General features: G+C 44.9%; 1 protein-coding gene across 1 annotated transcript in view; it reads left to right on the top strand.

The window, feature by feature from the left end:
- PAK1 (p21 (RAC1) activated kinase 1) overlaps positions 1-14,368 on the top strand; it is a 69,900-nt gene that overhangs the window by 28,358 nt on the left and 27,174 nt on the right. The window contains exons 3-5 of the mRNA XM_060684777.2: positions 3,088-3,188; positions 5,774-5,921; positions 9,673-9,710. Coding sequence (XP_060540760.1) covers positions 3,088-3,188; positions 5,774-5,921; positions 9,673-9,710 — 287 coding nt within the window. The remainder of the gene's footprint in view (positions 1-3,087; positions 3,189-5,773; positions 5,922-9,672; positions 9,711-14,368) is intronic.

Raw genomic sequence — 14,368 nt, 5'->3', positions numbered from 1 at the left:
TGTTTTCAGAAAAACCCTGAGCGAAAATATTTCCGTCTTCAATTGGAGGAACTTCTCTGCTTGCTCATAGCATTTCCTGCTCCCAATTCGTATCGGTTTCAATTTTCAGATTCCCCCCCAAAAAGCAATTTTTTAAAAGAAGTAAAGTATTGTGAAACGGTCTCAGTTTGACGCATGGCAGTCAGCTCCCCCTCCTCCCCCCTCCGGAGATCATGCAGGTTCTCCTACGCATGTTGAAATTCCAGCAATCATTCCCAACTTCCGAGATCTTTTGCAAGGATGGGTAGTCCTCGACTTGCAGCCGCTCGCTTAGTGACCGTTCGAAGTAACAACGGCCCTAAACAAAGTGACTCACGACTATTTTTCACACTTTACGACCGTTGCGCCATTTCTATGGCCCTGTCATCAAAATTCAGACACGTGGCAACTGGTTCATATTTAAGACGGTCGCAGTTTCCCGGGGTCACGTGATACCCTTTTGCGTCCTGCAATGGGGGAAGCCAGATTCACTGATCTACCGTGTTACTGAGTTAACAACTGCTGTGATTCACTTAACAACGCTGGCAAGAAAGGTCGTGAAATGGGCCTAAACTCCCTTAATGAATGTTTCAGTTAGGAGCAGAAATTTTGGCCTAACATTGTGGTCGTAAATCGAGGTCTAGCTTTACTTCCAGTAAGCCTATCCACGGAAAAGCTGACTCTCAAATTTGTAAGCAAAATAAATACCCTGAAAAATGGATAATCCATGGATTATCCACCGATAAGCCAATTTTAAAAAAATTAAGCCATATGGAAAATTTCAAAGGTCTACTTATCTGCAGATGGGCTTATCCATGAATATATACGGTAATATCTGTTAGTTCAGCAGGCCGTGAAATCATTAATTCTTTTAAACTCAGGAATCTTCCTGCAAAACAGGTTGTTTTGGACGACAGGAAGGGTTGAGAGTCATTAATATTCTAATATGTCGGCTCTTGTTCGGAGTAACCCCGTTGCTTGCCTTTTCACTTTGATAAGCCTTCTTAAAACCAGGAATTTAAATGTCTGCTTACTTAAGAGATTTGCAAGCCAATTAATTGAATTCTTAATCCTCGCTGCTGTGCGGGGTTTTTTCAACTGCTTATTATAAAAAGGCAGAAAATAGCTTCTAAGAGAAGTTTTCCCTTAAATTGGAGACCTGTTGATGTGTAGGGATTACGATGCCAAAAGTCCCTTACAAGCACGGCCGGATTTTAAATCTGCAAGTCTTAGTAGATCCTGGGATTTTCTACCACTCCCCGGATCAACCAATGGGAGATGAAGGTGGGATTTTTGAGTGGATAAAAGCAAATTTTGTGTTTCCTTCGTGGAATTTGCACAGAGAAACCCCAATGGGAGATGGGAGCTCAGTTAGAAAGCTCTGGTAAGTTCCTGATGTAAGGTTTCCTGCCTAAGCAGGGGGTTGGACTAGAAGACCTCCAAGGTCCCTTCCAACTCTGTTATTCTATTCTAATCTATTCTGTAAAAAGAGTTTATAAAAAGAAGGGGGCTTGCTTAGATTCTCACAACATGTTGAATTGAATTAGTTGAATTAGAGCCTTGGTACTACAGTGGTTTAAAGCACCCTGTTATTAACACAGCTGCCTGCAATTTACTGCTGGTTCGAATCTCTCCAAGGCTCAAGGTTGACTCAGCCTTCCATCCTTTCTAAGGTAGGTTAAATGAGGACCCAGTTTGTGGGGGCAATAAGCTGACTTTGTATAAATATACAAAAGTATGAAGGCTATTGCTTAACGCACTGTAAGCCCCCCTGAGTCTCCGGAGAAGGGCGGCATATAAATCAAATTAAAAAAATAAAAAAAATAAAAAAAAAATTAGTTAAAGACCTAATATCTACAGAAGCCCAGCATTCTAAATAAGGTTGGTTTGTTCCTGGCTTAGCATTTTGCACTGACCTGGTCTGTGGTTAGTTTCTGATTCAGTATCTTGTGTGAATCCAGAAAACAGGTTAATTCCATTTGCAATTTAAGACAGAATGCTGGTGGCTTTGTTGCTGGAGGGGGGGAGGGTGTTGTGTGAACCCAGCTTAATGGTAGACTGTAAACCACAATTTATGGCTTAAATGTGTTCCACATTCTCAGTGGCTATTTGTTCGTCAATCTATAGCTAAGGAAATCGTGGCTTGGTATTTCATTTGGAACTGACCATAATGTGGCTGGTTTGGTGGTGGTTTATTGAGTGTATAAGTAATCCTCGATTTATGACCACAATCGAGGCCAGATTTATGTTGCTAAGTGAGAAATTTGTTAAGTGAGTTTTGTCCCCTTTTTAAACGGTGAATCACTGCAGTTGTTAAATTAGTAACACGGTTGTTAAGTGAATCTGGCTTCCCCATTTTCTTTGCTTGTTGGAAGGTTGCAAAAACATGAACCCAGGATACTGCAACCGTCATAAATGTGAGTCAGTTGTCAAGCATTTGAATGTAAATCATGTGACCATAGGGATAATGCCTGGAGCCTGGATAGCTCAACAGACAGAGCACTGTAATTTAACACCAGCTGTCTGCAATTAAAGTAAGATCGAATCTCGCCAGGCTCAAGGTTGACTCAGCCTTCCATCCTTTCTAAGGTAGGTAAATTGAGGACCCAGTTTGTGGGGGCAATAAGCTGACTTTGTATAAATATACAAAAGTATGAAGGCTATTGCTTAACGCATTATAAGCCGCCCTGAGTCTCCGGAGAAGGGTGGCATATAAATCAAATTAAAAAAAAAAAAATGCAACGGTCATAAGTGTGAAAAATTGTCCTTTTTTCAGTGTCATTGTAACTTTGAATGGTCACTAAATGAACTGTTATAAGTCAAGGACTACCTGTAGTGATAGTTACTAAGAGGGGCATCTGTGAAGTGAAGGTAGCAGTCATTAAGCGAATCCTTTGTTTGCAATTGGGTGGGGTGTTTTTTTTTGCTTGAAAACGGAAGTAAACTCTGGTTTCCGGCAAAAATGTAAATTGCTGGCCATTAGGTGGCAAAGAAATAACAATCATTATAAAGATAACAATTCTCCTGATTAATTTTATTTGGCTTAATTTGGTTTCTTTTTCACGACAGCCAACAAGAAGAAGGAGAAAGAACGGCCGGAAATCTCCCTCCCGTCAGACTTCGAACACACGATCCACGTTGGATTTGACGCCGTGACAGGCGAATTTACAGTAAGAACGGCAGGCTTGGCTTCTAGTGTAGGCCATGATGTTATCAGTTGTGGAATAACTTTGTGCGGGGGTCAGCAACCTGTGGCTCCGGAGCCGCATGCGGCTCTTTGGGCCCTCTGCTGTGGCTCCCTGTTGGATGATCCCACCACTGGCTGGCTCCGCCCCTCGCCCTCCCCTCCCAGTCATTTTTTCATTTTCATTTTATTTAATTTGTATACCGCCCTACTCCTGAAGGACTCAGGGCGGTGAACAGGCACAGGATAAAACACATAGAATACAAGAATTTAAGAGCAGAAGTAAAATCGAATTAAATCAATTTAGCCCAAGACAAATTTAAAACCCCAGGTTAAGAACAAATTAAAATTTACATTAAAAAGAGAATGGGAAAGGTTAGGCCAGACCAGCCTGGTGAAATAAAAAGGTCTTGAGAGTGCGGCGGAAGGTGTGTAGATCCGGGATCCTCCGTATCTCCGGGGGGAGCTCGTTCCAGATAGTAGGTGCCCCCACAGAGAAGGCTCTCCCCCTGGGGGCCACCAGCCGACATTGTTTGGCCGACGGCACCCGGAGGAGTCCCTCTCTGTGAGAGCGTACCAGCCGGTGGGAGGCCGTTTACGGCACCAGGCGGTCCCGTAAATAACCAGGCCCTAAGCCATGGAGCGCTCTAAAGGTGGTAACCAAAACCTTGAAGCGCACCCGGAAGACCACCGGGAGCCAGTGCAGTTAGCGCAGGAGAGGTGTTACATGGGAGCGCCACATCGCTCCCATAACCACCCGTGCGGCCGCACTCTGCGCCAGTTGGAGCCTCCGGGGGCTCCTCAAGGGGAGCCCCATGTAGAGAGTGTTACAGTAGTCACTCCTCACCTGGCCTGAGAAGGGCAACGGTGGGGGATGGAGAAGCGGTCAGGGCAGAGACAGAGGGGGGGGAGAGAGAGAGACATAGAGAGATACGGGGGGGGAGCGAGGGAGGGAGAGATGTCAAAAGGGTTTTGTGGTTACTGGTATTTTTTAACAACCAGTTCTCTGCCCTAATGACCGGCTGGGTAGGCGTGGCTAGGGGCGGTGTCATGTGACTGGTGGAAGTGATTGACGTCGAGTTGGCCACGCCCACCCAGGTTTTGTGGCTCGCGGAGTTTTCTTTTCTGTGAGAAACGGGTCCAAATGTCTCTTTGAGGATTTAAGGTTGCAGACCCCTGACCTTGTAGTACAACTCACAGCAGTTGTGTAAGCTCCGTGGCTCCCACGACATCATTTCTTCCCTTGAATTCTCCTCACTAGTTAAAAGAAAAATTCACTGAAGGTTTTTTTTTTTGTTTAAAATCCTCAAAGATTGTATATAGGTAGTCCTCAACTTATAATCATTCATTTACTGACTGTTCAAAGTTTCAATGGCACTGAAAAAAAACGACTTACGACTGTCACATTTACAACAGTTGCAGCACCCCGTGGCCAGTTGATCAAAATTCAGATGCTTGACAACGGACTCGTCTGTGTCCTCAGGGTCACCGGAGTGGTGCAAATGGGTGTGGAGCTTTCTTGGAACTGCTGAAACATCCTGCAGAAAGCACAACTCCACAACACAACACAGCAGTTCCAAGAAGGCTCCACACCTATTTGCACCACTCCGGTGACCCTGAGGACACAGACCAGCCTCCAAGTGGCCTCAGCGACTCTCTAAAAGGATGCAAAGGACCAGCTGTCTGCAAGGAATATAAACCCTTCCATTCCTCACCATCCAGTCACAGCCGAAAAAGCTTCTTGGATTGTGTTGTGGATTGGAGGTAGATGAGGTCATATCCCTCTCCTCTCAGCAAATGTGTTGTGGCCCGTACGCGGCCTGTGCAGCTAGCAGCTGATTCTGACAGCGAGGAGGCTGGTGTGGTGCTGCGCCAGCAGCCTGTGCAGCTGGCACTCGAGTCGGACAATGAGGAGGCTGGAGAAGATGTGGTGCCAAAGGCGGGGATTCAGCCAGGGCCTTCAGAACCTCCAGAAGCTTCCATGGGTGAAGAGGAAGAAGAGGAGGAGCCTCTTCTCGATGCACGGGTGCGCAGAGCTGTCAAAAGGCAGGAGTGGCTCCTTAGGAGGAAGTCTCCTCAAGAGTAAGGCTTTGGAGCTAATTGGCCACTTCCTTAGCCTATTTAAGGAGGAATGCCGACTGAAGTAATTTGCAGGGAACAACTTCGTTCACATACCTTCGTGTCTTGTCTTGCTTATCTTATCAGCTTCCTGCAAATTGCTTCCGGGCATTCTGCCAACCACAGTAAGCTTTCAGTTATTATTCTTTGGATTCTTGGCGGCTGTTAACGCAGTTAATTAACAGCCGTTGTTGTAAAAAACTGGTTTATTTAGTAAACTAAGGTTTGAACGGTTTGTGTGTGCTGCGTTCTTTGGGGTCTGTAGCTGGGGCAGAACAGAATGTGGACTTTGCTGTCTTTCAAAGAGTGGCCTGTGTCTTTTGAGGGCTGCCCCGTATAGTTTGGTCAACCATAGGTTATTAAACAGAGCATAACTGGCTGGGTTGAGTCAACACGTTAAACGGGATAGCAGACAACGCTGATCGTTCTTTCTTTAAAAATGGTTATTTCTAGGGCATGCCGGAGCAATGGGCCCGTTTGCTCCAGACGTCCAACATCACCAAACTGGAGCAGAAGAAGAATCCTCAAGCCGTCCTCGACGTCCTCGAATTCTACAATTCCAAAAAGACCTCGAACAGCCAGAAATACATGAGTTTCACAGGTAGGTAACTTTGTTTTTAGACCAGATCAGGAAGAGGCTGTTCTTGTGGAGGTAATAGGTGGGCCTTGATAGGCTTGGCATGTTTTTGAGATCTCCAGAGAACTTGCGTTGATCTTGGCCAATCGGCTAAGGCTGTGATGGCGAACCTGTGGCACGGAGAGCCCTCTCTGTGGGCACATCAGCCGTCGCCCATCTCAGCTCCACCCCGCATGCACGCGTGCCTCCCGCCGGCCAGCTGATTTTCTGCTCTCCTGTGCATGTGCGGGGGGCGGGGCTCATGCGGGAGACGCACACGCATGCCTGGGGGGGTGGGGGGTCACATGCGCAGGGGGCAGGGGGGAGTGTGGAGGGGTGCGGTGCTTCCCCCACGGCCCGTTTTTGGTCCCAGGAGGCTGCAGGGAAGCCTGCTAGGCCCAAAACAGGGCACGGGGGAGTATGGTGCCCCCTCCTTGTGGCCCGTTTTTGGTCCTAGGAGGCTGCAGGGACACCTGCTAGGCCCAAATGGGGCACGGTGGGGTCGCGTACAAAGGGTCAGGGGTTGCACAGTGGAGGGAGGGGGGAGGGGGGCACGGGGGGGGAGTCGTGCGCGCATTGCATTATGGGTGTAGGCACGCGACGACAAAAAGGTTAGCCATCACTGGCCTAACGAATAAATTCAGGTAGTCCTTGACTTACAACAATCGTTTAGTGACCGTCCGAAGTTACGACGGCGCTGAAAAGAAAGTGCGTTATGGCCATTTTTCACACTTATGAAAGTGCGCTCCCATGATCAAAATTCTATTGGTCTATTGGGATCGTAACACGAGGACTACCTGCAATTATCGTTGTCTCTGGCTTCTGAGGTTCATTTCTGTGTTGTCTAAGTTTTATAATTCCTCCCTCTCTCCTTCACAAGGATCTGTCCTCCATCTGGTGCAGAGAAATATTTCATGAGATCTAATCTCAAAATAAACTGTTGGTCTTTGCTGTACTGTTAACTAACACAGTCATACTTCTACAAATTAAAGCAGCGTGAGAACTGATGTGATGTTAGAAATGTTAGAAATTAGGCAGTGGAAGAGGGTAGAGATGGGAGGAATTCTTAGTCCAGGGGTCTGAAACCTTAAACACTCAAAGAGCCATTTGGACCCGTTTCCCACAGAAAAGAAAACACCGGGAGCCACAAAAACCCTTCCCGTGCCTGACTATTTCTTGAGCGGCCACAAAACTAGCATATGTAGTTGAATTAAATGTTCTGTTTTCTTCTGAAACTTTTCTTTTCTTGGATTTATCCATCGTTGGCCTACCGGGGGTTGAAAAGTGCAATAAATCGCCTGCCAGCGGGTGTCGCACATTGGCGGTTGTGACGCATATTTTGAGTGACAGGGAGCCGCAGCAGAGGGGTGAAAGAGCCACATGCGGCTCCAGAGCTGCAGGTTGCTGACCCCCTGACCTAGATTAAACATCCAAGAAGCAGGTAAAGATTTAAGAGAGGAATTTGGGAGAGAAGTCCCCCCCCTCCAAAAAAGCATAGCAATTAAAGTATTGAAGCGGGAAAGAGATGGATGATTTTTTTCCCCTGTTGTTGTTCAGAGTTATTTTTGCTTTTCTCTCGCTCTCTTCTTCTTTTCCTTTTTTCTTTTTTTAAGTAGGTGACATGATTAGAAGTTAGATAAGAAAGAAAGAAAAAGTTTCTTAACGAAGGGTGATATGATCAAAAGTTAGAGTAAGGGATAGAAATAAGAAAAGGGGGAACATTAGCGGATACCAGTGATGGTGAACCTATGGCAAGCGTGCCACAGGTGGCACACGGAGCCATATCTGTGGGCACGTGAGCGTTGCCCTAGCTCAGCTCCCATGTACATGCGTGTGCCGGCCAGCTGATTTTCGGCCCTTCCAGGCCCACCGGAAGTTGGGAAACGGGTCGTTTCCGACCTCTAGGGGGCAGGGGGAGGCTGTTTTTGCCCTCCCCAGGCTCCAAGAAAGCCTCTGGAGCCTGAAGAGGGTGAAAAACGGGCCTACCGGGCCATCACGTGCCAAAACCGGAGGGGGAGCATGGGAGGGTGGTCAGGTGCGCATGCGCGGGGGGGCATTGAATTTTGGGTGTGAGCATGTGCCCATGTGACCCCCCCCCCCCGTACGACCCCAACTTTTGGCACACGATGGCAAAAAGGTTAGCCATCACTGGCGTATATACTTTGTTACATCATAAAATGAAAGTAATAAGAGAAAATGTGGAATAATGGAACAACGATAGATTATAACTATTAAGTATGCATTATTATTAGAAATATAAGCGTATTGAACATAAGGATTATGATTAACTTGATTAGTTTTATTTGTATCAGAATGTATGACACTCAGGTGCCACTCTGTTCACGCATCAGGGTGGATTTGATTTAAATCGAGTTGATTTAAATTACAATTTAAATCATGATTTAAATCACTAGTAAAAAGGCTTGATTTAAATCAACTCGATTTAAATCATAATTTTTAAAGAGCAACCGTCATCTCTGCTACTCCTTTGACCCGCTGTTGACTCACCGATAGTTCCAGTGTTGCAGAATATACAGCCTTCTGCGACATAACTCAGCTCCATTTCATGCTGAATAAACTAAATTATTTATGTATCTTAAATAGAAAACTATCTTACGATAGATTTTTACCCCAAAAGTTTTTTATTAAAATAAATTCGATAAAAAAAAAAATCAATTTAAATAAAAAAAAATCCGATTTAAATTTTTTAAAATCTGATTTTTTTTAATTTTTTTTAAAAAATCATTGATTTTTATCCACCCTGTCACGCATTGATTTGATATTTTGATTAAAAAAACAAAACAAAGAACTGATTAATGTTTGGGACAATTGAGCAACAATTGTCTGAAGGGCTGAATTCAAAATACCTGAATAAAAATACTTTTATTAAAGTATAATATTAAAAAGTATAAAGGCAGTATCTTTAAATTAAATTAAAAAGACAGTATCTTAGATGCAGATAGATAGATCATTCACTGCACGATTTAACACCTGTACAGACTAAAGATACTGTAAGGCCAAATTTAGAATACTGCATCTAGTTTTTTGGTCACCGCAATATAAAAAGGATGTTGAGACTCTGGAAACGGTGAAGAGAAGAGCAACAAAGATGATTAAGGGACTGTAGGCTAAAATGTATGAAGAACGGTTGCACAAACTGGGAATGTCTAGTTTAATGAAAAGAAGGACTAGGGGTGACATGATAACAGTCTTCCAATATTTGAGGGGCTGCCCCAAAGAAGAGGGAGTCAAGCTGTTCTCCAAAGCACCTGAGGGCAGGACAAGAAGCAACGGGTGGAAACTGATCAAGGAGAGAAGCAACCTAGAACTGAGGAGAAATTTCCTGACAGTGAGAACAATTAATCAGTGGAACAACTTGCCACCAGAAGCTGTGGGTGCTTCATCACTGGAGGTTTTCAGGAGGAGATTGGTTGAGCAGAGGGTTGGACTAGAAGACCTTCGAAGTCCCTTTCAACTCTGTTATTTTGTCATTCTAAGCTTCTTCATTCTTCTGCCTTACCTCTAGCAAAGCCGTGAATCCCAAGTGATATAGATATGATGTCAGGACCACTCTTCGGCATGGCAAACTATGAGTATCGGAGTCTTCCACAAGCATACAATTAGATGTGCATCTGAATGATTAAATTCCTGTTTTAACGTTTCCCTTTTTTGCTGGTTTGATTTGAGTGGTCTCTGGCATGCCTAATTATCTGACGAGAATCTGTTTTTCTTCCAGATAAATCTGCAGAAGATTATAACTCCTCAAATACTCTGGTGAGTCACATTTTGGTGCCTTAGAGATCCAAATATTAAATTCTTTGTAAAATATGATGTGCGTAAACCCACGGGGAATTGTTACTTCCGCTGTCAACAGCTTTCACATCCGATCAGCTTTGAGGTTATGGAGACTCTGGGCAAATACATTGATTTTTCCAAAGAACAGTTATAGATATATTTGGATATTTATAATATTCCAATATCTAAAGAAGGGAGGATGGAGTCAGGCTATTCACCAAAGCACCTGAGGACAAGAAGCAACAGATTGATAAGAAACCAGTTTGGTCTGGTGTGTATAAATTGATTTAACAATCTCTTCAATCTTTCTGCCGTTATTGAAGTAAATATTTTATAATCCGCATTCAACTGGGATATCAGCCTATAGTTTTTTATCTGTTGCAAATTAAAGACAATATGAGAATAATTTTGAATACACTGGAATACTGTGAAGTGCACTCGGAGAGGCGAATGGTGTTGATTTTCCTAGATGCACAGAAGGCATTCGATAATGTGAATTGGATGTTTATGTTGACGCAACTAAAAGTTATGGACTTTGGGGAGAGATTTATTAATATAAAGGAGCCTTGATAGTACAGTGGTCTAAAACACCCTGTTATTAACACCAGCTGCCTGCAATTACTGCAGGTTCAAATCTCACCAAGGCTCAAGGTTGACTCAGCCTTCCATCCTTTCTAAGGTAGGTAAATTGAGGACCCAGTTGTGGGGGCAATAAGCTGACTTTGTATAAATATACAAAAGTATGAAGGCTATTGCTTAGTGCATTGTAAGCCGCCCTGAGTCTCTGGAGAAGGGCGGCATATAAATCAAATTAAAAAAAAATATGATTAAGACAATATATTATAAACAAACTGCAAAGGTGATGGTAAATGGAGACATGACTGAAAAGGTCAACATAATGAAAGGCACAAGACAAGGATGTCCTCTGTCTCCATTATTATTTATATTGACGCTGGAAGAATTAAATAGAAATATTACACAGGACAAGGAGATAAAGGGTATGAAGAAAAAAAAAGGAAGAAGCAACAGATGGAAACTAATCAACTACAATTGCCGGGTGGAGTCTGGGCAACTAAATGGAGCTAACAGAGATTTTACTGGCCGGATGCCCTTCTTGTTGCCAATGCGGAGTTTTATTCAGCAGATATATTCTCATTGTGCCCAGAGAGAGAAATATCTGCCTCTACCTAGGATCGAACTCACTGCCTCCTGATTGTGAGGTGAGAGCTCCACCTCTAGGCCACCGTACTACTCACTTAACACCCGACACATCTTATGACTATAATTCCAGGCTCAATTACGGTCGTAAGTCGAGGACTACTTGAAGTAAAATTCACGTCTCCTGCACCTTGTATTTATCGAAAGAAGCTTGATTGCTTGGCCATGAGTGGTTTTAAGATCTGCCTTTATTAAAATGCATCGTCTTTAAGGATATTGCTCAAGAGCCATAATAGTAAATTTAGCTATTAAGTACCATGCAATCACGATAGATTGTTTCTGGAAGACCCTTTCGGATTGATTACACTTAATGGAGAGCTATTATCCAATTTTGCTGACTGGGTTATGACAGCATATTTACAGGCAGCTGTCTATTATGGGATGGGCATATATGCAAGGGAAGCAAGATTGAAAAGCGGTCCCAGGATTGTCCTGATGCACACCTTTTGCGCATGCCTTCCGATGTGGCATGCCTGCGCAAAAGGTGTGTCCTGCAACAGCGTGACACTCGTGTACTCATTTCGATGTAAACTTGCAGCCCTGAGCCACGGGGCCACGGCCCACTATCGGGCGGGGGCCTATTCGGAATTGGGCCGTATGAGCGGCTGGCCGGAGCAAGCACGCATAGCTCAAGTTGCACGAGCGGTGGGCCAGTGGGTTAGGGTTAGGGATTGTTTTCTGGCAGACGTTTCACTACCGAACTAGGTTATGTTATCAGTGCTAGAAGGGAGTGGGGATTGTGGAAAAGGAGAATGGGGAGACTGTGGAGTCCTTGATGCTCTCTGAGCTCGGATGTTTTGTTGGAGACATTTCATGACCCAACTAGGTATTGTCATCAGTGCTAGAAGGGAATGGGGATTGCGAAGGAGGAGGGAGGAGGAATCTGTGGAGTCCTTGGTGCTCTCTGAGCTCAGATGTTTTGTTGGAGACATTTCATGACCCAACTAGGTTATGTCATCAGTGCTAGAAGGGAGGAGGGTTTGTGGAGAGGGAGAATAGGAAGAGGAGGAGGAGACTGGAGTCCTTGGTGCTCTCTGAGCTTGGATGTTTTGTTGGAGACATTTCATGACCCAACTAGGTATTGTCATCAGTGCTAGAAGGGAGTGGGGATTGCGAAAGGAGGAGGGAGGAGGAATCTGTGGAGTCCTTGGTGCTCTCTGAGCTCGGATGTTTTGCTGGAGACGTTTCATGACCCAACTAGGTATTGTCATCAGTGCTAGAAGGGAGTGGGGATTGCGAAGGAGGAGGGAGGAGGAGTCTGTGGAGTCCTTGGTGCTCTCTAAGCTCGGATGTTTTATTGGAGACATTTCATTACCCAACTAGGTTATGTCATCAGTGTTAGAAGGGAGGAGGGTTTGTGGAGAGGGAGAATGGGAGGAGGAGGAGGAAGAGGAAGAGGAGGAGGAGACTGTGGAGTCCTTGATGCTCTCTGAGCTTGGATGTTTTGTTGGAGACATTTCATGACCCAACTAGGTAACATCATCAGTGCTAGTGACTACCTAGTTTGGGTGATGAAACGACTGCAAGAAAACACCCAAGCCCGGAGAGAATCAAGGATCCCCTCTGAAGGCCCTCCCAGTTGAATGTGTGGTAAGGGGAAATGGGGAACCAAAGGGCTTGGGTTTGTGGGGGTAATTACCAAATAATGAGTACCTAATATGGGGGTGACATCAAGACTACTTGAGCATCTTCAAGGCCCAGCCTCCATCTCTTCCTTCAGGCCATGCTAGATCCATAAGGACCCTGGAGGAGCCTTCCGTAAAATGCCTTTATCCTTGAATGCTAATGGTGGGTCTTGAGGCTGGGAAGATGCAGTAAATTAAGATGGTGGCACATTTCCTGGTTGGTAGAGGAGGGGTCCCCAATCCCCCGGGCCCTGGCCCTCTCCCAGACTGCGGCCTGTTTGAAACCAGGCTACACGAGTGATGGGCAAGCACACGCGTGTGAAGCTGCACTCCCGTGAGCAGCTCCATTCAGACAAATGGAGTTCATCCATGAGCAATCGCTTCTTAAAAACCTCCAGTGATGCAGCATCCACAACTTCTGGAGGCAAGAACTGAAATCTTTCTTTTCTTTCTTTCTTTCTTTCTTTCTTTCTTTCTTTCTTTCTTTCTTTCTTTCTTTCTTTCTTTCTTTCTTTCTTTCTTTCTCTCCCTCCCTCCCTCTTTCTTTCTCTTTCCTTCCTTCCTTCCTTCCTCCATTTCTTGTCTACCCATCCACCCACTGTCTTTCCTTCCCCACACTCCTTCCTTCTCTATTCATCTTCCTTCCTTCCCTCCCTCTCATCCATCCATCCATACCTCTCTTCCCTCCCTCCCTTTCATCCTTATCTCTCCTCCCTCCCTCCATCCCTCCCTCTTTCTTTCTTTCTTTCTTTCTCTCTCCCTCTCCCTCCCTCTCTTTCTCTTTCCTTCCTTCCTTCCTCCATTTCTTCGGTCTATCCATCCACCCACTCTCTCCTTCCTTTCCCCACCCTCCTTCCCTCTCTATTCATCTTCCTTCCTTCCCTCCCTCTCATCCATCCATCCATCCATCCATCCCTCCCTCCCTCCTCCCTCTCTCCCTTTCATCCTTATCTCTCTTCCCTCCGTCTTTCTTTCTTTCTTTTTTTCTTTCTTTCTTTCTTTCTCTCTCTCTCTCTCCCTCTCCCTCCCTCTCTTTCTCTTTCCTTCCTTCCTTCCTCCATTTCTTCTGTCTACGTATCCACCCATTCTCTCCTTCCTTCCCCACACTCCTTCCCTCCCTCTCATCCATCCATCCCTCTCCTCCCTCCCCCTCTTTCATCCTTATCTCTCCTCCCTCCCTTCTTCCTTCCTTCCTTCCTTCCCTCTCTCTCTCTCTCTCTCTCTCTCTCTCTCTCTCTCTCTCTCTCCTTGATTAGTTTCCATCCATTGCTTCTTCTCCTGCCTTCAGGAGCTTTGGAGAATAGGCTGACCCCCTCTTCTTTGGGGCAGCCCCTCAGCTATTGGAAGTTTGCTCTCAAGCCACCCCTAGTCCTTATTTTCATTAAAGTAGCCATTCCCAGTTCCTGCAACCGTTCTTCATCTGTTTTAGCCTCCAGTCCCCTAATCCTCTTTGACATTTTTTATTATCCCATCAAACGCTGTTTTGGCATAAAATTTTGCCAAATTTTAATTCCACAGGACTCGAGGGTTCTGGATTTTGGATGCATTCTCTAAGTGAGCCCGTTTGAAGTATCTTGGTTCAAAAATTGTTGTCCTATGATGTGTCATTTAGCAGAGTTAAAGGTTAAACACAGATAAACAGAGATTTAGCAGTTTATGGAAGGAGCGTGTGCAACATTTAAGCTTTTATCTAACTTTGTTTGCTTGCTGTGTGAATATAGGCATTAAGTGCCAGGGTTTTTCTGTCGCTAAATATTGGCCTGAAACCCAAAATATAAAGCTTTGCAAGTCTAG

The sequence above is a fragment of the Pantherophis guttatus genome, chromosome 5 (assembly GCF_059756535.1).
Source record: "Pantherophis guttatus breed Tessera chromosome 5, ASM5975653v1, whole genome shotgun sequence".
In the NCBI taxonomy this organism is placed as follows: Eukaryota; Metazoa; Chordata; class Lepidosauria; order Squamata; family Colubridae; genus Pantherophis; species Pantherophis guttatus.
Note: the sequence above shows the minus strand (reverse complement) of the source record. Positions and strands in the feature narration are given on the sequence as shown.